General features: G+C 34.6%; 1 protein-coding gene across 5 annotated transcripts in view; it reads right to left on the bottom strand.

The window, feature by feature from the left end:
* Positions 1-2,046: 2,046 nt before the first annotated feature.
* Positions 2,047-22,528, bottom strand: part of AP3B1 (adaptor related protein complex 3 subunit beta 1) — a 158,384-nt gene continuing 137,902 nt past the window's right edge. For 4 of the 5 annotated variants that reach the window (XM_033085715.1, XM_033085713.1, XM_033085714.1 and 1 more), the window contains 3 exons: positions 20,659-20,756; positions 15,416-15,554; positions 2,047-2,807 (listed from right to left, as the gene is read on the bottom strand). In XM_033085715.1, coding sequence (XP_032941606.1) covers positions 2,654-2,807; positions 15,416-15,554; positions 20,659-20,756 — 391 coding nt within the window. In that variant the 3' untranslated portion in view covers positions 2,047-2,653. Of the gene's footprint in view, positions 2,808-15,415; positions 15,555-19,542; positions 19,580-20,658; positions 20,757-22,528 lie in introns of those variants that run through there. The other variant, XM_033085717.1, reaches the window with a different exon arrangement.

Here is a 22,528-nt window from a genome sequence, read left to right as displayed (position 1 = left end):
AACTTCTGCAAAGCCTTCGACATGGTCTCCCACAATATTCTCCTCAAATTGGAGAGAGGGATTTGATGGGTGAACTGTTAGGTGGATTAGGAGTTGGTTGGAGGGTCACATGCACAGGGTCAATGTCAATGGACACCTGCGACAAGTGGTGTCCCTCAGGGGTCTTTACTGGGACCAGTGTGATTTAGTATCTTCATTAGAGGACACAGGCAGAAGGATCAAGTGAACCCTCATCAAATTTGCAGATGACAACAAGCTAAATGCACTTCATACCATCCAGAGGGTCCTGGAAAAGCTCCAGCAAAGGGCCCATGGGAATCTCATGAGGTTTAACAAGACCAAGTTCAAGGTGCTGCACCTGGGCCAGAGCAGCCCTGGTACCAGCACAGGCTGGGGATGGACAGATCAGAGCAGCCCTGCCCAGAAGGACTTGGGGGTGCTGTGGGTGAGAGGCTGGACGTGACCCAGCCATGGCACTCCCAGCCCAGAGAGCCAAACGTGTGCTGGGCTGCACCCAGAGCAGTGTGGGCAGCAGGGCAGGGAGGGTATTCTGCCCCTCTGCTCTGCTCTGCTGAAACCCCACCTGCAGTGCTGCACCAGCTCTGGGGTCCAGAGGAGGGACACCAAGATGCATAAAACAGAGGGAAATGGATGAGAGACTTGGGATTGTTCAGTCCAGAAAAGAAAACACAGAGCTATTTACAATGGTTTACAATGGTATATAGAGACAGGACAAGGGAAAATGGGTTTAAATTGAACGAGAGTAGGTTTACAGCTGATATTAGGAAGGAAATCTTTACAGTGAGGGTGGTGAAACACAGGTTGCCCAGCATAATTGTGGATGCCCCATCCCTGCAAATGTTCAAATCCATGTTCAGTAGGGCTCCCTCACGACCTTCTCACAGGGTCTTAATATTACAGATTATCTATGGACCAATGTGCAGTTTTCCCAAAACAATAGTAATTTCTACAATTCATTTTTCATCTGTTTGAATAGCTTTTATATCACAGTTGAAAACTAATTCAAGAGCAAACTTATTGCAGGATAAGGACTTCAGAAAATAATGTGAATGTTGATTCAGAACATATACATTTCTCTTGAGGGCATAAGGTTCTTGTTTCTTTTTGAATGTTACAGCAAACTCTAGAACCACATTTCTCACAGAAGTGCAAGATAAATGCCTTAAAAACCTTTTGCATTTGCCAATAACCTCTGCTTCACATTGAAGTCTCTTTTTAGTTCTACCAAATTTTAATAGAAAATTTTAGAAGAATTTAGTGTGAAGTAATGCAACATTTTTTAAAAATCAGTCTTTTGTATCATTCTAAACTAGAACAGCACTACTTGGGCATCTAAGAACCATGAAAAGATCCTGGTGACAGAGGAAGGTTACACTTACTCAAGTATCTTCTCTGTAGCAGAGCCATGAGTTACTAGGAAAAAACGTTTTGGAAGTGAGGGTAACTGGTAAGAAATGAAAATGCTCAGCATCTTCTTCCATCCCGCCATGTAACCAGAATGTGAAGGGAAGGTCAAAATCAGTGACCTGACAAAGAAACCAAGAAAACTGGGTACACCAACTGGTGCAAGGCTATTGGTCTTCTCCGGCTTAGTTCAGTTGATAGGGCTATGAATTTCTCTCTGCCTCAAGCCCTGGTTTATACAAAGTTGGGAAATGTTTTAATCTAGTTTGAAAAAGAAATTTGAAATAAAGCTGAACTAATAATCAAGCTAGATGACAGCATTTGCCACAACAGTCTAACAATCAGTATTTCATTTAATACTCATTTGAACAATTCAATCAGTATTTTATGGGTAGGCCAATTTAACAACAGGTAGTTGCTGGTTTTGTTTATTAACAAAATGTAACTGTATAGCAGACTATTATCATAGGAGCACAAATACTGGCTACTTTTGCAAGAACAATTTACTGATATGAATGTAGTGTCCACCTCATTTGTATTTGCTTTAATTAACCAGGTATATACAATACCAGCATGTCCGTTATCAATTTTCTACCAAAATAAGAAAGATGGAGCCTCTGCTCATAGGCACTACTTTATTAGCATCTTAACAAAATATTTGAGAAAATGACAGTAGGTAGGAACAATGTTCTCAATAGAGGAGTTCAGGTTTACAAGCATTTCTAGAAAACAAACACCATTTTGCTGTACTTACTGTTTTCACACTTACACCAAAATTCGCTCCGAACCAATACTTGTTGTGTATGTGGCTGGAACACACCTGCCATTTGAACTCAGTTTTCAAGCAGTGTGATTTCCCTCGAACTTTATTACCTAGTATTTGTCCACTATGGGGTGGGGGGGGAGTGGAAACTGATGAGGAAGGAAGGTAGGGGGGGAAGTGAAAAGAGAGGGAAGGACTAGGGTAGAACAAATGGGAAATACATTTAAAAGCACAGATAACTGACAGTAAAATATATGTTCTTTGGTTAGCAAGCAGAAAAAAAGGAAAGGACTTGCATACATGATAGATACACACTAGCATTCTAAAGCAGAAGACAAGAATGTCAAGAGTGTATTCTTTCCCCACTGCCAGATGGAAGGGCTATTATTATAAATGAAAGGCAGCAGTAGTGGATGCCAGGCACTTTTGTTTTGTGCCAGATTCTGAAGTCCAGATGTAAGCAGGTTACCCCTGGGACAGGACAGGCTTCAGCTCCCGCAGCAGAACAGAACCAATCACAGTTTTCTCAGTGTTTATGATGAGTTGTGCTGTAGAGTTCTCCTTCAGCTCCACTGTGACTAGCATCAGTGACCCACTGTGCACAGTCTTAGCTGCAAACCTGGAGGGCAAAAGAAAAATAAAAAAAAGAAAAGAGAAAAATCACTGAGGATCTTAAGGCCAAAGACTGCTAATGTTTCCTTCTGCAAGAGTTAAATGAGCTTGAATACAATAAAATACTTCTAAATTCATTAATGTGTTTCAGGGGATGAACCACAAAACCTCCCATAAATTCTTCAAACATAATTTATGTAAATATTTTTGCACTTTACAAGGGCAAAGAAGCATCACACAAAATTTTGTATTTAGTAGTACAAACTAAATCTTATATAAATAATTTTTAAATGTAAATATTGATTCTTCAGTTCATTTACAATATTCATACACACTGACAATCTGACTACAGCTGTATAGGATTTTCCAAGGATTTTCATTATTTGATGCCCCAAAGACAATACAACTATGTTAAATGTAGTACAACACATACAAAGAGCCAAACTGTTGTACTTTCTGAAATGTATCTCCTCCTGTAACCCAAAAATTAATTCATACTAAAACTAGTCAAAATTATAAACATACAAAACAATCAGTTTGAAATGACAGTAAAAGCAAGGCAGAGTTATTCTATCTGTGAATTTATTTCCAGAACCATAAAAATGTGGCCAATATTTTAAAATAATTTATTTAAAAGCCTACAAATGAAATAAAAAACTACAAACCAATCAAACAAAAGTTAGAACTAATGCACCATTACTAAATTCCAAGACATGAAGAACCCACTAATTACATGGAATTAAAAGCAAAACTAGCCTTTTAGGCACCACAATTGACTGAAAAGCCATTTTAGGCACAATGAACTTCTGTCAATCCTGCTAATTCATTCTGTGTGCAGAGCCCGGCCCAAGAGACAGGAAGCAAGAGGACGGCAACAGCGTCCATCTTCCCATCTTCCACAAGGAGCCCAACATGATTTCTCTTCCCCCTCCCCTTCTTGGTTACTTCTCAACAACAAAGTTGCTGCACATGGGCTTTTGAAAACACTAACAAGTGTAGAGCAGGTCTGTGACCCCGTCTGACCCCACTTTGCAGGGCCAATCTCCTCTCCTCTTTCTGAATGACACGTGTCTGAATCAGAGCCATCTGCCTCAATTTGCGCAACATCTTCAGTCACAATAGGACCCAGTTAGCCCTGACAACAGCTCACAATACAAAAAAATCAAACTGCTGCGCTGACAGCACGCTGTGGGCTATTCAAGAGCAAACCAACTGGTCAGTGTCTCCTGTCTGACAATCAGCACGGGCCTTGCAAAGCGCCTACCCAAGCCCTGGGGGATCTGTTTAATTACCATCAACAGAAAGGAGGGAGTTTATCAGGAGATACTCAAAAAACTTCACTCCAGACTTAATTAAAATATTAGCCACTTAAGCAGGAAGCAGGTTCTCTTTAAACGAGAAGTAATTTCTGTCTTTTTTTCTTTTTAAACTAAGCATATCAAAATCTCATAACACATTATACTAATTAAGGAAACATGGGGCACTTTTCTAATGTCACCCATCACAGGTCAATCTATTTCTTTTGTCTGGATTACAGATACATTCAAAGACCTCCCTTTTAAATAGGAGGTTAGAAAACAATATTACTAGTACAAAAATTACCTACTTAGCTAGTTATATCAATGATTCCATCTATTTATTCTGCAACGTAGAAGATGACTATTTCTCTTGTTGACTTCGACAGGGGGATAATTATAGAAACAATAGTCTTATTAGTCACTTTATTTACTTAACAGTTGTGTCTTGGGACAACACAGAAGCAGATTATCTCTGAGTATGCACATAAATAGGTTGCTAGTTGGCACTCCTGCTGTGCTTCATAGCCTCGAGGCTTGATTTTACCCTTTTTTATCAAAAGCTGAAAGTGATACAAAGTCAGCGTTCTGGGAAAGACAAGGTGGTCCGAAGCATGAGAGATGAGTTTTGCGCTGATATTTTTACATGTGAATTTGCAAAATCACTTAGGAGATCAACAATATTTTTCCATAGCCCTGAACAAACCACATAAAATCAATAAATGTGAGTTTGCATGCGGCTTGCAAGATGCAAAAGGCCTGATACTCGGATATTTTACACGAAGTGTTAATATGCATAACTAGCAGCAGCTAATCAGCTTCTATCAATGGTTACCGATGTGGGATCTGGAATTGCTCGGTGAAGGAAGAATTGGACTGCAACAGAAAGACTTATTTCATCATTAGGAAAGCACAGATAGAAGTAAACCACTCAGTGGGTTTACAGCTGCTTTTGAAATTTGGAAACCAAAATCTGTTCCTTACAATAGGGAATATAATCTAGTTTCTCTATGATCTGTAAAACTGAATACAGTTATAATAGGATGAAGTAGTTGGTACTAGCAGTAAAACTGATTTGCCAGTTATTTAGATGTTTTAAATACACTGAAGGATTGAAGGATTTAGTTAATAGCTGTTTTTACAACTAAGTATATGCTACTGCATTTATACACTAACTCTTACCGTAAACCCTCGAGGTTTTTCCAAAAGTTGTGTTGTGCTCAACTAAATCTGTAGAAAAGCCTAGAAAGACATCTAAAAAAAATCTCTCAGCAGCAAAAAATTTATCACTAACAACATATGTTCACTCTTAGTGAGAAACTTCTATTTTCTACATGAGGTCAGTAATAATTTTTCACTTTGTAGGTTAGAATTTGTATTAAAAACAAACAAATCCCCAAACCAAACTAAATCAAAAAAGACAATAAACCAACAAGAAATCACTGACTTTAATAAGCCTTGAAAACTGCACTGTGTTACATTTAAATCTAGGATGTACATTGATGGACTGCAGGTCCAAAAGAAGGAACTTGTCCTGTGGACAGCTCATAATATAAGAGATATATTATGAGCATGGTTCTATAGCAACAAAGGACACATCCGTAAATTAAAAAAAAATCCCAAACAAACCCTGAACCAACCAACAACAACAACAAAAAAACCCCCAAAACCCCCAAGCCAAACCAAAACACCCCACAAAAAACCAAAAAAGACAAAGCAAATGAGAAATGAGAATACATCCAGAAAACAGAACAAAATATTTACTAATAGATTCAAGACTGCTGTTTCTGCTGTGATGCAGTATTTAATTCTGTGAATTTACTCTAAACCTGATTTCACATCACTAAAATATTCAGTTGTTTGCAGCTGTTAATATTTTTCCCATTTAAAAAAATCAAGACAGATTAGAACAAAATAATGTGAGAAATATTTGCATAACATGAATGTTTACAATTTTTTTTTAAAAGAATGTTAAATATTCTGAGCATATGTGACATGGAAAAAAAAAGTTAATACATTGCTTTTATACAAATAAAGTACTTGTCAGGGGAGAAGGAAATATACATTATGAATCAAATTCAACATGAATAAAATGCTACATATTTTTAGAAAGTAACTCGGTCTTTCAGGAGTTAAAAATAAAGTATAGTTTTGGTCACTTCCCAAGAAAATAAAATTATCCATGCAGAAAAAACTGATATATAGATGATATAAAGAGAAAACACAGAGTATCAGATACTACAATGTGACAGCATTTGCCAAATACTGACTTTGCAATGATGACTAGTCTGAGTACAGACTGACAGTAATTTTCTCTTTTTCTGTAGACAAAATATAGCTACACTGTAAGAGATGCATTTTTATGGGGAAAGGTTATGAAAATTTCATGGCACTGAATATACAGCAGCAGACTACCTCACTTAAAATCTACTCTTTAAAATTCAACATTTGAGAAAGTAAATTTCCTGAACACTCACTATTGGATATTTACAGCAGAGCAGGGTTCATTATGCATAATTCAACAGCATTATAACACACTCTCTCCTGTCCGGTGCTTTTCTTCCTCTTTGACTTTTCTATTCGAGGTACATTTTCTTCTTTTTCTGTTCTACTGCTTACCACAAAGAATGACAATGGCCCATGGAGGCTAAAACTTTTTTTTCTTTCACCCTTTCTTTAAATCTTGTACATGAAGCCTTCAATTACCGCCTGCTGAAGCAGACAGAATCCTATTAGTAAGGAAGACAATCAGAAGATGCAGTGCCCTGCCCTAGCTGTAGAAAAATAATTAGTCCAAAGCTGACAAATGTGTAATCAAGTTATGCAATGAATATATTCAAAGGGGAAAAAATACTGCTGTGAATTAGTCTTCAATTTGTAAATATAAGAATGAATACCTACAAAGGACCTTCCAGTATGTCAACTGGACAACAAAGATAGTTACACTAACAGTTTCTTCCCATTGCTCTGCTGTCTAAAGATTTCACCTCATAAATAACAACTCATCTAAATATTGGCTAAATTACTAATTTACTTGTATTCATTCTCTGAGTAAGCCTTAGAATGTGAAAAGGAAGTATTTGGGTATTAGTTCTGACCTGGGGATAGAGAAAGCTTAATACCTAAATCGTAAGCACAAATATACTCACTAAAAGAAGGACCTTAATGAGTGATTTTAACTTTGGTTACGACTAATGAAATTTAATTGCTATTTACATTGAAAATCATATTATGATAATGTGACTTTTTCCCCCAGCGTATTTAATACAATTTTAACACAATTTTTGAACAAATTGTTCAAAACACTTAATTCATTAAAATAATGTAATTATTTTCCAACATAATTTATTTTTTCAGGGGGTATAAAACACCAAAATTATAAAATAAATATTGCCAAAATAGATTTTGAATCTGTCCTCATTTTTCAGTAATCAGATGTAATGTACCTCTAACAAAAATGCAGAAATGCAAGTGAGTTGTCTGAACTTACTGTCCAATACATAGCATTAATCCACATGTTCAAAAAGATGCTGCATGAACTTCTAATCATCTTCAAAATTTATCACTAGTTTAAAAATATCAGTATTTTTATATGTAAGTATTTATATCTCCTCCCCAAAACTTCAATGAGCTAAAAGCTTGAATCAAAATATTTGGTCCTCCCACCCAGAAAATTCTAATTTTAATACTCAATCAATTTATTTTCTTATATGCTTTACTCTTTTTTTTTTTCCTGTAGAATTGGGCATTTCATATGATACGTGCTTGAGAATTATACTCAGTCTATTTTTAAAACAGGGTATACATTTTAATTTGCAGGAAAATTATTTAATTTCAAGAAAGCAGATTACCTTATAGAAAGATATTAAAATACTAAATGTTAAATACTCAGAGATCTTTGCAATCAAAGACAGTCTTCTGCTCAGTTAGTTCTTTAAGTGTTCAGCAATTGTTGTTTAAATAACTGGCTCAAAAGGCTCCTGTTTGTTTTTCAAAGAAAATGCTGCACATATTTATCACTTTATACCATTCAGATACAAAAGCAGTGCTGTCCTCTAGTGGACAGCAAATAAGCCAGGCTAGAACAATCTGTTTTGATTAACTACATATCTAAAATGACTAACTCATATACTTTTAATGTTAAGACTAAATTTAATTTGCTAAAGTAATTTTAAAATTTTGTGATTTGCATATAAGCTCCTTAATACAATAATATATCTACAGTATTAAAGGTATTAAAATGATTCTGTGTGAAGGTATTCTCTTGATCAAGTATTTTGCACCAGTTAAATAAAATCTTCATATGATGATAACACATGAAAACAGTATTAGTATGTACAGGGCAATTTTGTTAGCAGAGAGAAAATTTCAAGGGTTTGGAACATTAGGATTTGATTAGGCTTGATTAAGGAATAGTTATAATAGGAAGAGTAATATGAGGAACTACAGAATGAGTACTTTCATACTTATAAAATTCAGTTTTCTTTTCCTCTGTTAATAAAAAATATTAACCAAAGAGTAGTTACTAAGTTACTATGCAGAAAGACTTCTAGTCCTGCTTGTTTAAAGAAATATAAATGGTTAGGCTAGTGGGCTCTTTTTTTTTTTTTTTTAATAAAAAGAAAACAAAACCAAAACCCCCAAAACAGAAAACTGGAATTTCTTGAATTATTTCCATCATACAGCAAGAAAACATTAAGAGTTTACAACTTCTGGCTAAAATAAAGGCTGAAATAACTTTGGGCATGGACATACTATTCCATTTAAAATTGTCTCCTACAGGTAAAAACTACCAGAGAAGCTGTTTTGCCTAGGTTATTTAGCTCTCTAATTAATTCCTACTTGAGAGATTAGGAAGTGAAACTAAAGCTGCATGCCTGTTGCAAGTTTATTTATGCAGCTACCCACTGAAGCCTTCTAGAAGAGTAGAAAAGGAAGACTGAGCCCCACAGCTAAGGAACTACAGAAGGAAAAAAAGCCTTAGGTAACTGCATCAAAGGAGCTACTTTGCAGGAGCAGAGGTTGATCTCACTTCCTTAGAGCCCTCCAACAGGCTAATTGCTTAGTAAAAACCCTTAGAACATGTGTGCTTGCACACAGAACAGAAAGGGCTTTTAAAAAAGTCTTTGTGGATTTATAGACCTGTTAATCAACTACTGACAATATACAGTTGGATTCAAGTGAATAACTACAAATAATTTCTACTTCTCAGAAATTTATATATGGTGTTTATCCTCAACAGATGGGTATTTTACTTTCCAACAGACATGCTGGAAGCAGATGCAGTTGTTAGTTATGTTAAGCTGATGGTGTCTGATCACTAACTTTCTGCCTGAGAATTCTTTCAAATTTAGTGCATATTGGAAGAAGACATACACAGAAAAATTTTCCAGGTGGACATCTTTAGATGGAGTTTGGTTCAATATAAATGTACCTACAAACATGCACAATTGTATACCTTTTCTCCCCACATTAAGTGTTGCTGGATTAAAAAGATGTGGGGAGGATAACTGATTACTAAGCACGACATTCTCTGATAATCAAAATTGTCTGTAAACAAAACCCTCTTTCCTTTGAGAATCAGTCTGCCAATATACTATAAATGGGACATGACAGGTTGCAAAATGATAAAAAGGGGCGAATACAACCAGACTGTCAGGCTGATGCACGGAGTGAGAAATAAAGGCTAGTGAAACACAGGCCCTTGGATTCTGTATTTTCTGGATTTTAAACATTTTATCCAAGTTTCTGCATTTGGTCTTGCTTTCATAATATTCAGATTATGAATTCTCACCCATTGCAGTGTGTTTACTGTCATAATAAATGATTTACACAGTATGTTTCTGATTTTGCTAAGACAGTTGGATGATATTTTACATCTTTTCCAATAATTGCTTGCTTAAGAAATCAGATAGTTAAGGGTACACTAAGCAATGGCATACCACATATAGCAAGCTCTGAAGAAACTACCACATGTATGTGGTTCAGTGAAGCATCCCTGAAAATGTAAGTATCAGAAGCCACACAGTCACTGCATGCACTGCTGTGCTTGAGCTAGTTAGACTTGCTCCAGCAATGAGCAGAAGTGCTGTTTCACGCTTCTTTAAAACCTAGTTTGCTTGCTGCTAATTCAGGCATCTACTATGACACACACTAAGAGATGAGAACCATCCCTCTGCAAGTCCGGGTCATGTTTAGAAAGAAGAGGTGGCTGTTAGTAATGCCACTTTTGTGACTGTAACAAAGAAAGACATTAAAATCTCTACTTTTGTTGAAAGAGATTTGATTTTCTCCAAAACCTCAGATTGTTGTATACTGGGTTCTTGAATTATAAAACTGACCATGTGAAATTTAAGGACTGAAATTAATTCTGTCATGTGTCTCAGAAAGCATGTAAATGCTTACAGTCATTCTGAGGAACTGCAGAACAAAGATAGATATATAGATATATGGATATATAGATATATGACAGCATGCTCACTTTCTAATCCTGTTTGCAATTGAGGATTCCTTCCAGAATACAACAGCAGCAGTAGACTAGTGCAATGGACTATTAAATAAGTTGAGGTTGACTAAACTTCATTCTTCATTATCCACCCTGCTGGCTCCAGAGTTTTATCTCACTGACTGATTGGGCAATGCACAAGTAGTCTTTAAGAATGAGAAAAGTGAAAAAAGGTGGTCTATCTTGCACCATTTTTAGAGTCACAGTCATTGATGTCAATAATATTCTGTAGTGCAATGCATCCCATTTAAGAAATATTTTGGGAAGTAGAAAGTAGAGAGGTAGGCAGTTGAAGACTGCCTAATTCTCCATCCCATTACACATTATACTCTGACGTCAGTAGAAACACACAAGTTTAAAACAAAATGAGAGTGAAGAAGAAGTTTGTGATCTTAGCTCTGAACAGATTTTTCTCCCATATGCTGCTGTCAACACTTTAAAAGCTTTGCACCATATTTTTGTTGGTAGTGTGAAAAAAAGTCTGCTATGTGCATTTCTACTACTTTTTTTTCCTATGCCAATTTAGCCTGAAACATATTTCTCCTTCATGCTTAGGACTTATGTAATAGTAGACAATATTTTGACACTTTCTAGTGGATTATGAGAGCATTCAAATCCTTGTAAGATTCAAGTCTGCAACTAGCCTTTTCATTTTATCACCATCTGTTATCTTTTGCTATATTCAAAATGAAGCAGATGATGACTACCTATACTTGTAACAGATGAAAATCAATAAAGGAGGAAGAAACCAGAGGAACTTTCAAAATATTCATCTGAGAAGAATAAGTAACACCCGTTGAAAGTAACACTAGCATGAAGGGCATTTCTGGGTAAATAAGGCTTGTGTCAGTCAAACAGAATATGACTGAAAATCTTAAAGTCTTCATCTCATCATATTTTGAACTAGAACAGCCTGAATTTTTTTTTTTTTGTTGTTGTATCTAAAGCAATGAAAGCTACCGCCCAAGTAGAGACCAGGAGCTCAAAGTGGTGCTCTATAAAAGAATCAGCTCTGAGGGAATAAACGTCCTCCACCGTGTACCCTCTTATCTTGAGGATTGAAAAATTCCTAATAGGCTTTCCCCACTAACAACAAACAGCAGACATACTTCAACTGAAAAATACTTGTTCCCTAAAGGTAGTTATTCAGAGTGATTTAATTCCCTGCAGGAACAAATACTTTTCTTTTGTGTCTTTGTCTTCAGATATTCAAATAGTGCCCTCAGGTTTGAGGTCTGAACCACAAGATAGAAGCTTGGTGCCTTAGCTGACTCTTTGAAATCACTTTATCAACATCAAGTAATGGTTCTTAGAATATTAAAAGCACTATGAATATTCTAGCAATTACTCTCATCAGTTTCATGAAAAAAAGAATCAAGGAAAAAAGGACTCTTTTTGCTGAGGTTTTCATATTTAAAAAAACTCCACATTTCCCATCCAAGAAAATATCTCTCTTGAAATGCATTTCACATTCTTGCTTCTAGTAGAAACCTTTAAAATGGAAATGTTTCTACTTATTAGCAAAAGCAAGAAAGATCAATACATAAAATAGCTAAATCATATTAAGAACACACAAATACATTCCAGGTTGCCTTACAAGGCCCACTAATCTAAGTCCTTGAATACACTCCAATGAATATCAGGCAACGATTCTAAAGAAAGTAAAACTGTACAGCAAATTTATTTTTCAAATATATAAATATTAACCTGCATCTTTGTGTGCTGATATGTCTATGTCTATGTCTACATCTATGTCTATGTCTATGTCTATATGCTATCGAATTAAAAAGTTTTGCAGTTATCACTTCAAATATAACCAGGTCAGAAAAAACAGTTTAAAGCAGAATCAACTATGTCATCTGGCATATTGTTCACTTAACAGTTAAATTATTGCACTTTAACTAAGCACACAAATTCAGTAGCCACACGGTAAAGAGAGAAAAGAAATGCAGTTTCTAGAAAAGAAAGTGTTGCTATAATGAGATATGTTCAGATACATAGCTCATGTATTAGACATTTGTTTTCACTTATTTCCTTTTTCTTTGGTGACTATATGCTACTCTGTTCATATTTATTCCAAATATTTACTTTCAAATCTTCATTGTATTTGCTCTACTTGGTGCAAAAATAAAATCCTAATAGGGTTATTAATTTAAGGACCAGTAATTGGATTCCACCAGCATGACAACATCTTCAGCATGAATGTGAATATGTTTAGACTGAAAGAAACTATGAAACACACCTGTTCATGTCCATTAGATACCCTTGCACTCGTATTAAACTGTACAATTTCATTTTGAATGAGTATATTGCATTACCAGGCAATACAATTTTTTTGGCATTAGCCATCATTAAGCAGTAATGGGGATGACCAACTAATAGGTTAATGCAATTCATGCTGCACAGTGCAGAACTCCAGTTAAAAAACAGTATTTCTGTTTCTCTGTAAAAAGGTATGTTCCAAGCTCTTCCAAGAAGTCAGCTGAAAGTAGTCCTCACAGAACAGCATGGTGAGCTAAAAGTTTTTGGATGCATTTTTTTTCCTCCAGTATCACTTGCAATAAAACAAGACAAATTAAAATCCTATTAAAAAATTAAAAGTGAAAATTCACTTTTAACATTTTTTATTGAATCTGTAACTGTTTATACAAGATAAAATGTGATTGTTTATTTTATTATCCTGAAATTATGTCAACATTCCTGAAATATCCTGAAATTAGTGTCACAATTCTTATATCCATGAGACTTCTGCAAAAAAGAGGCTTAATTTCTGTTTCCTCTCATGACAGAGTTCATTTAATCCAAATGTATGTTTGCTTTAGATTAATATATCTATATTAAATAAATAAATAAATAGATAGAAATTATTTCAGACATTTTCTCAGCATTTTGAAAGGATTAATTATCTAAAATCTATTTCAAATATTCATTCATGTGAATCTAGGATTTGCTTTAATGATAAAGCATTACTGTTTAAAAGATGAACAGGTTAATCACAGTATCAATTAGGTAATGTTCCTGCTCAGTAAAATCTAGGTGGAATTATGACTACATAATATCTGTGAACTCCATTTACTTATGCTGAAGCAAATGAAGGACTGTTTTCTTAATGCTCATCAACTGCTGGGCATTTCTCATAGGCCACCTACATTGTTACAAACTACTTGTTTTGCTTGATGGATTATTCTATAGTCTATTCTATAACCATTGTGGTAGACTAAATTGAAAACATTGTATTTTGAATTTAAAAAAATGAAAGAAGACTTTAGGATGTTCTGAAGCATTCTAAATACTTCAGCTTGACCTGAACGTGCCTTTAAGCACTGCCTCTGAGGAGTGTACCCAACAGTAAGCGCATCTTCAATTTATTTACTGCTGGTTATAGACTGTTGAAGAAAACTTCTTTTAAAAGAAACAAAAAGAGCAAAAGAAAACAACATCAGATTAGAAACTTATCTAACAACATCAGATTAGAAACTTATCTACAACAGGAAAACCTGTGGCTGAACTAGGAGCTAGGTTATTATTTTAGGAAGCCTTTTTGAGACTCAGTCAACAAAACAATCCATGCCTATGTGATAAGTCTCATGTGATAGATAGGATAAAGAAGGAGAGCACCTGTAGATTGCAGACACTTCAGTCTCTCTTGATTGACACTCTCACCTAGTCTTTGAATTGATGTTGAGAACACAGGCTATACAGATCCCTCAGGGATGCAACAAATGAGGACTCTCTCATGGAGGATCAGGTGTCAACAGTGACAATCATTTCAGTGCAATTGCACTAGCTGTGCCATGTTTTTATGGTGAAACAGAATTTTATCATTAACCGTATCAAATACATAGCAAAATCCAGCTGGGTTAATGTTAATGCAATGCAATACAAATGCCCAGCAATGCAAAAGAGACTAAATCCAACAATATCACGTTATTAATCCTGTGTAGGCTACAGTATTCTCACCCTTTCAAACAGCCATCTCAGTCCACAAAATTTCAAAGCAAACCATTGTTCTTCTCTTTAAAAGCAGGTACTTTGCTCTTATTGAATAGCAAAATTCAGGGAATTAGAGAGAATTCAAAATTTAATGAACAGTTTTAGTATCTGGTAAGAGAGATGTATTTGTTTTCTTAGTTCAAGACCAGGTTAACCTGTTTGTTCCTGCCACAAGTGAGAAGCCATACAGATTCACAGGATTAAATATTTTGAGTCAATCACATTAAAAGCTGTCATTAACCAACAAGTGCATCAATTCCACTGACATTCTGTACCATAGCATTTAGATGAAATGGATTAATCTATAAGAAAAAACTGGAAATTTGACAGGGCAAACGACTTTCTTGGTTGATAATTGTTTTTTTGTTTTTGCTTGCAGAGTGCATATATACATATATATGTAGCAAAGTAAAAGTAAAAAAAAAGTAGGAAAGCAAGTTGCTCCTCACAGATGATAAAACTGAAGCAGGCTACTTACTATGGGAAACAGAAGCAAATGGTAAAAACATCTCCAAAAACCTTCTTGAAAATACTGTGCTCCAAAAGGCTAGCTCCTCCCTTTGAAACAAAACAAGTGATAGACAATTCCCACTAACTATGTAAAATCTAGACACTTCTATAGACACTCAAATAATGAGCTGCAGAGTACTCAGGCTCAACTTACTATCTGCTTAGTATTATATATTACAGTATAATTTGGTACCTTCTCCCTTAAAGCTATGGGTAACAAATTTTTCCCTAATATTATCAAATGTTGAAGAATTTTGAACTAACAAATTCATATTAAAAGATGGTCATACTTTGAATAACATAAAATCTTACCTGTGTATGTTATCTTGACCAGAAGGGACTACACCCAGGTTTGCTGCTTTCAGTACTCTCTCAATTATTACAAGTCTAGCAGAATTCTGTGGAGCAACAGCTATTGTAGCAGATGTCTCATTCATTCCTGTCAGCATTCCTGAAACATTAAGTATTTCATTAGGAATATACTAAGATTGCCTACTTATTAAGCATTAAATGAAAATAGTAGACATCTAAACAAAAAAAAAATTGCATTAAAAGTTAAATTATTTATTGAGAAAATAATTTTATAAGAACACACATAATTACCTTAGTTTAATGTCTTACTTCCAATGACCTATTATCAGAAACAAATTAGTAATAGCTGAACAATGACGTGTGATATTAATGCAACTGTGAAACCAAGGTAGTTCTTTTCTCATAAAAATCTGAATTTAAAAGAGAATGCAAATGCAGAAATTAAATATTAAGTAAGACTGATTTGGATAGTAAGTAAGAGCATATACAAAAATCCTTATAGTCTTTCATTCGTACATTTAATTATAATTCCATATGCAATTGCTAAAAATGATCTTTAAATTCAGATAGTGGTAATTGATACAATTTAGTTATTTAAGAGAAAGTGAGCACATTAGAAACTGGTAAATTCAGTTAGTATCTAGCTCTCTAAAATATCAACATAAACTATTTGAGTAAAATTATTTGAATATCACTACAAAATGGAACAGAAATGTAAAGATTATATCCAAACATACAATGAAGAAAAAGTAAAGATGGATATGCCATTCAAAGACATTTTAACAAAACTCACACCTTTCTATCAATACCTATTGTTTAGAAGAATGATTTGTTGGATGTTCATGTTGATTAAAACACAACAGTAATTACAACTTAACACTGTGTGTGCCTTTTTACAGTATGTTCAGAAGCTGAATATGCAGACAAACAAAGGAGCATTGTACTTCAGGTAGAAATATGAAGTATCTGAAGCAAAACTATCAATGAAAACAATGGAAAAGTCTCAAAAGGCCAATGTTTTAGGGCTGGACATACAATTCTAGCCCAGATAAACAGTAGTACCAAGATGCTTAATAAGAGCAATTAGAACAATAAATCCAGTATTTTAATGCCCTGGAATGTGCTGCTGTCACAGGATAGGAATTATGAAAGTAAAAATGGAATAGCTGATGAGTAAATAATAGGCTATTTTGGAAGAGAACAAAAATAAGCATACAACTTTTATAACAATAAGATTTATCTTGAGAGTAGAACATTCTGGTTTAAATTGTTTAACTATTAGGCAAAAGCTCTACAAACTACATACACAGACTAAAATGGCTTTTAAGCAGAGCACGGGGACTGGCATAACACTGCTGAGAGATATGTGTACTTATTTAGGATTTAAACCTTCTCCATTAAGCTCTACTGAAGAGCAAATGCTGAATAAATGAATGCAACTATGTTTATGTTAAAAGCCTGTTTCCCGCAGCTCGTAATTAAAGGAAATGTTGTACAAAGCCAGTACTTTTGTCAAGCTCCTGTAAATGGAAAGATGGATAGCACTCAGAGAAGTGAATGCATTGCTTCATATTTAACCTTAACACTCTTGTCATTAATGGTTTGTCTAACTTGTTCTATAAAAGACAAGGTACTGCTCCATTGAAGTAAAATTAAAAAAATCAACTAAACCATGCTTTTCAGAACAGAAGATTCATTATCGTCGACTAATGTATTGGCATAAAGCAAAGTAACATCCTATCAAGTAAGGCACACATTCAATCTGCTTTTTCACCCCCCTTTATTTTTAACTCATGCTGTTTTATTGTTATAGGCAATTTGTACCACTCAGCATGACAGTGTAAACTGAATCAAGATTAATTTACATGCAAAAGAACACTTAGGAGAGCAGCGTGGTAAGCAAATGTATTGTCTCGATTGCTGAGGTGGAAAAGAACCTGGAAATAAAAAAGGGTACTCTAATTAAGGAGCATCAAATATGATTGCTTGGGGTAGTCAATGGCCAGAAAATAGTAAATGTCCAATCATTTAAAGAATTAGCATCTTGCTTGTTAGGAAAACAAATTTTATATATATAATTGTAATAAAATTAGGTAAACTATATGTTTATACTTAACCAAGATTGGGTTTTGTTGTTGGTTTGTTTTTTAAAATGTGATTCAGATATACACTCCTAAAAAAAAGTTGACAAAACTACTTAAAAATGTGCCACTTGAGAGAAAAAAATCCTGAAGTAGTTTTAATTTTAAAAACACCACCATAAAAATTCTGATTAATACCCAGTTATAACAATCACATGACACATTTAATATTGCTTGAAACACGAGAATCTAAGAAAACTCTAGCCCAAGCACAAAGCAGCAATTACCCTGGGTCAGCCACCTGATATGGTGAAATAACTGTACATATTTGAAATAATAAAAGTAAATTATATTGGAAAAAATACAGTGATGGGTAACAAGGTATGCTAGCCAGCAGACTCATCCTATTCTGAACTGAGGGAAGGAGAGTTTTGCTACTGATTTTTAAAAACAACAGACAAGTCGAAATCTGGCTACAGAGCTCCAATACTAAATATTCCACTCATATAGTATTCCCACTATGGTAACTCGACTTTTCTTGGGGATGTGATGTAAAATAGGGTAAAAAATTCTGAGGCCTGAGGATCAGAAACAGTATTTGAGCACAAAGGTAGAGTGTTTGACAACATCATTTTAATTTACTCATTCCAAATGGTCAATCGCAACAACCACTAACTCAGTTGCTTTTCTGGGGAACTACTTCACCAGAGGATTCCCAAACTCAGGAGGGAAGGAAAGGGGAGATGTGCAGCAAAGCTAAGCGTATCATGCACAGTGTGTGGACAAAAACAGTTTTTCAGGTTCTGCCACTTCCATCAGATAACCTTCACAGCCATGAATATTCAATAACCTGTCTGCTCCACTCTCTTTATGCCATCAGGAAGAAAATGGACATATACAAATGTAACAGACAATGCAAAACAGCACAGTATAATTGAGTAAATATGTGTAGCTATGATTTGTCTTCTACATAGCAGTATAATACCAGATATTTTCTCTTCAGCATACTTATTAGGTTACACATGCAATTTAGATGTAAAAAACCTAAAAACCCATACATATTTTCATTCTCTCCTAGTGTTACCTTGCATTTCTAATGTTCTCCTCATTCCTTCACTATTTTTTACCTATCTGTTTTGGTCACAAACAAAACCAGGCATCTCCAGTTACAGGACTTGAAATATTTTCAAAACCAACCAGAAAAAGAAAAAAAAAGAGGGAAAAGAAAAAGCATGACAAGTGAAAAACAAGTTATATAAATCAAATTCATTTGGAGAATACAGGCAAATTGAAGTTAAACACAAAATAGAATAATATATACCAACTTCTAAATTGCCCTGCATTTATTATTATAATTTGGATATTTTATTTAGCAAGAACACAAAGTAATTCTTCCCATATGCTATCTGTTCCTAGATCTTTGTAATAAATACTAATGTAAAATGTAGAATTGAGAGTTCTGTTACCAAGAATATTCTGATACAGCTGATATCCATAAGAAAAAAAGATGCAATAGGAAAGGTTTTTAAACCTGTAGTAAATTTGCCAGCCTACAAAGTCCTGCATCAAAGAATGAATTCAGGAAGACAGAGTAAGCGATACAGAAATGCCAAGAGACCTTCATGGATTTACAAATACTTCATATAAACAAATTTTCAAATAGCTTTATTCAGAGTAGCCTTTCTGCTCTATTAAACATAGCAAACAGCTGCCAGATTTATTCAGACAAATAATCAACAACCATAGAAGTAAAATGGCAGAAGAAAAAGGAATTTTGGCAACAACTCCACAGAGGACCACAGCTATTCTCCAAGTACACTTCTTCTATGTGCTCATGGTTCTGTATGGCCAGTCAGGAGGAAAAAAAAGCCCTCAGTCACAGCAAAGCATACAAAAACTCTATCAGAATATCACAAAGCAAGCAAACATAAAAACAGGGAGTGAAGAAGCACAGAAACCTGCCTTCTTTTCACTACAACCTCAGCTACAATTTTTAGAAGGGAACAGTTGAAAATAAATGTACTACAGCCTCATTCAATCACTCACCTTGGTTTGCTGAGCAGGTATAAAGCAGAGAGGCAGGCTTTAGCCAGCAAAGGGTAAGAATAGCAAATAAGTATCAATTGGTTAGGAAAACAAAGCACATTCCTAACTTTTCACTGCAGCCATAAGCTTAACTGTGAATGACCTAGACAGTATTTAAACTACTCAAAAACACAAAAGCAAGAAATGGTCAAAAGCAAGAATTAATAATATATAACATTATTCATTGGTGTTCTTGACTGCTTGATGGATATACTGAGTTTCTGAGCCTTACACAGCAATAAGACATGATCCCATGGGCATATTCTCATCTCAATATGAAGAGACATACACATGTAAATCCCCTTACATTGAGATAGATGAGTAAACACTACAACATTTGAGTGCATCCAAAATGTTACCACTTATATTAAAAAATACCCAAGAACCATATCTGAATTAACGACAGCAGTATTGACTATTCCATTTAACATATGGTCAAACCTAGGCATAATTTTCTCTAATTATTTTGAATAAAATATTCAAGTGACTAAAAGCTCTTATGGGCGTTTGTGCCCGGACTAGTATTAGAGACTTACATTCTTTGAAAACACAGTATTAGTAGAATGCAGAAGTATAAAAAACAAGTCACCGTTCTAACACAAGAGTATTTTTTAATTTGTGAAGTGTTTGACAGTGAAAAGGTTAAAACATTCTTCAAAGTAGTTGAGGAACATGTACATTATTAGTATTGAAAATTACTATTGGAATAAAGAATAGCAAAATCCGATGCAATACCCATGTAGAAATGGTTCATTTCCTTGAGCTGGAATCCCAAGTTTCTGTTTTACTGATAGTAGGAAAAGCATTCACACTTCATGATGGGAAGTCAAAACTCTTTGAGCAGAAAGACTGTTTTAGGTTACAGGTGGGCTTTGATCCTTTAAAGACTGCATCATATCATGGCACATCCTTCTTAAGATATTTTAAAACTACTTATCACTGTCAGAGTGAATACTAACAGTGGTTAACTCAACCACCTACAACTGGAAGCACCCTCTTTATGTTTGGTAAACTGAAAGGCATGCAGCCCTCTTCCCATCCAAGTACATTTACTGAAGCTGCTGAAGTATTTCTCACCTTGCTCCTTCTTAAAATCTTTCTCCGACATAGTGACAGGCAAGAGCAGTTCTCCAACAGGGGGTTGGATGTTAACATGGAACTGATCATCCTTTGTGCTAGAAAAGAGAAATTACAGAGAATCAACCAAGTGTTTCAATATAGATTAATATACACATATCAGTTCCAAATTTTCTGTGAAATCATTAAAAAGTGTAAGAACTACCTTACGATTTCTACCTTATTAATTTGAAAGCTGTCTACCTTTTTACATTAGTAAAGCTGATCCATTTTCTCTCAGTACAAATGTGGTAGGCATGGTCATGTATTTCTGAAAATGTAGCTTTTATTCAGATCAATGTTTATTCACGATCTGCAAAGCATCCCACTCAATCTAAATGCTTTCAAAGGACAAATAATTGTGCATTTGACAAATCCTTTGAGAGACCTGTTACATGTCCTGTCATCAGCTACAGCCATCCTAGAAATGATGCTAAACATAGAAAAGATATAATTTTAGACAAAAAGATGATACTGTCTGAAAAAAAACCCACGAACAATCCAAACAATAAATACAGTAGTAAAGAAGAAATATTTTTGATAACTTCAATTTTAGAGTATTTGGTGTATTTAAACAAAAACACACAGCATACTGTTAATGTAAAAGCACACTGGAAAATTACAGAATGTGAGGCCATTTTCTTAATGGAAGAGTTAAAAAATACTATCACAAGAAACACAATACTATTAAATATTACACATGTCTCCTTAAGAAATAAGTATCATGCAGTGAACTTCCTTTCCTTACCCATTCAATTCTCTAAGTTTCTGACTATTTTGTCTGAGACTTCTTCAAGGCTAAAGAAAGTCAAGATACATTCACTCTGCTATGTTTCATTGACTAACTGTACCATAAGGGATTTGCCTAGCAATTCAGGATCAGTACAGAATCTTTGTTAATGCTTTAAGGCCTGAGAAACTTTTAGAAAATAACACTTTCCTTTTTTTTCTCTTTTTTTTTTTCCTGGTGTAACAAATAGCCACTATATATTGATTGGAGATATGCCTCAGATATCTTACTTAAATATAATGATACAATCATTAGAATAGAAAATACATTTCATCCATTAACATCCATGTTATTTAAATTAACCTAAAACATGTGCTACTGATTTTTTATAACTCTGCAACTTCAAAGTTCTGAAACAAGATAGACTGATGGAAAGCAAACAGCACTACAGGTCAATAGTATAGAAAACATATGTGTCTCCCTCCTAAAGGTGCAAAACTAGCCACCTGGAACAGAAAAGCATTTTACAGTCCACCTACTTAAAATTTTAATAATTATAGTAATTACCCATTTTCAAAAGGAAATGCTTAGAAACTAGTACATTCTTATTTTTTAGCTTCTAACGTGTTACAATTATGCTTATGAGTGCAGTCTCAAGTATGGGCTATTCAAATAAAACTGAACAATTATGCTAACTCTTTTGAGAACTGTTACTTAGTAAACATACAGGAGAACAATCCCTTCAAACTTCCTTGTACTTTCTTTGTAAAAAATCTTCTATGAAGTGCTGCTTTTAAAACCTAACAAATGCAAACTTTTTTCCCCTGTACTATTTTTCTCCTCTGTACTGCTTTAAATGCCATCCATCTCTAACGTAATTATTATAATAAAAGTCATCATTATAATAAAAGAAGGATTGCTTGATTGTCTAGCCTGATTAAGTGCACAGTAAAATAAGCAAGAAGTATTTTTTCTCTAATTTTTCCTTTGAAAAGTGATTAAGAACTCAATCAGCTTAAGAGCTGATGGAAAGGTCTTTAATCAACTGCCTCATTAATTTTTTGCTGTTCATACCTACTACTTGGACTATAAGAATAACAC

This window comes from Catharus ustulatus, chromosome Z, assembly GCF_009819885.2.
Source record: "Catharus ustulatus isolate bCatUst1 chromosome Z, bCatUst1.pri.v2, whole genome shotgun sequence".
Taxonomy (NCBI): Eukaryota; Metazoa; Chordata; class Aves; order Passeriformes; family Turdidae; genus Catharus; species Catharus ustulatus.
Note: the sequence above shows the minus strand (reverse complement) of the source record. Positions and strands in the feature narration are given on the sequence as shown.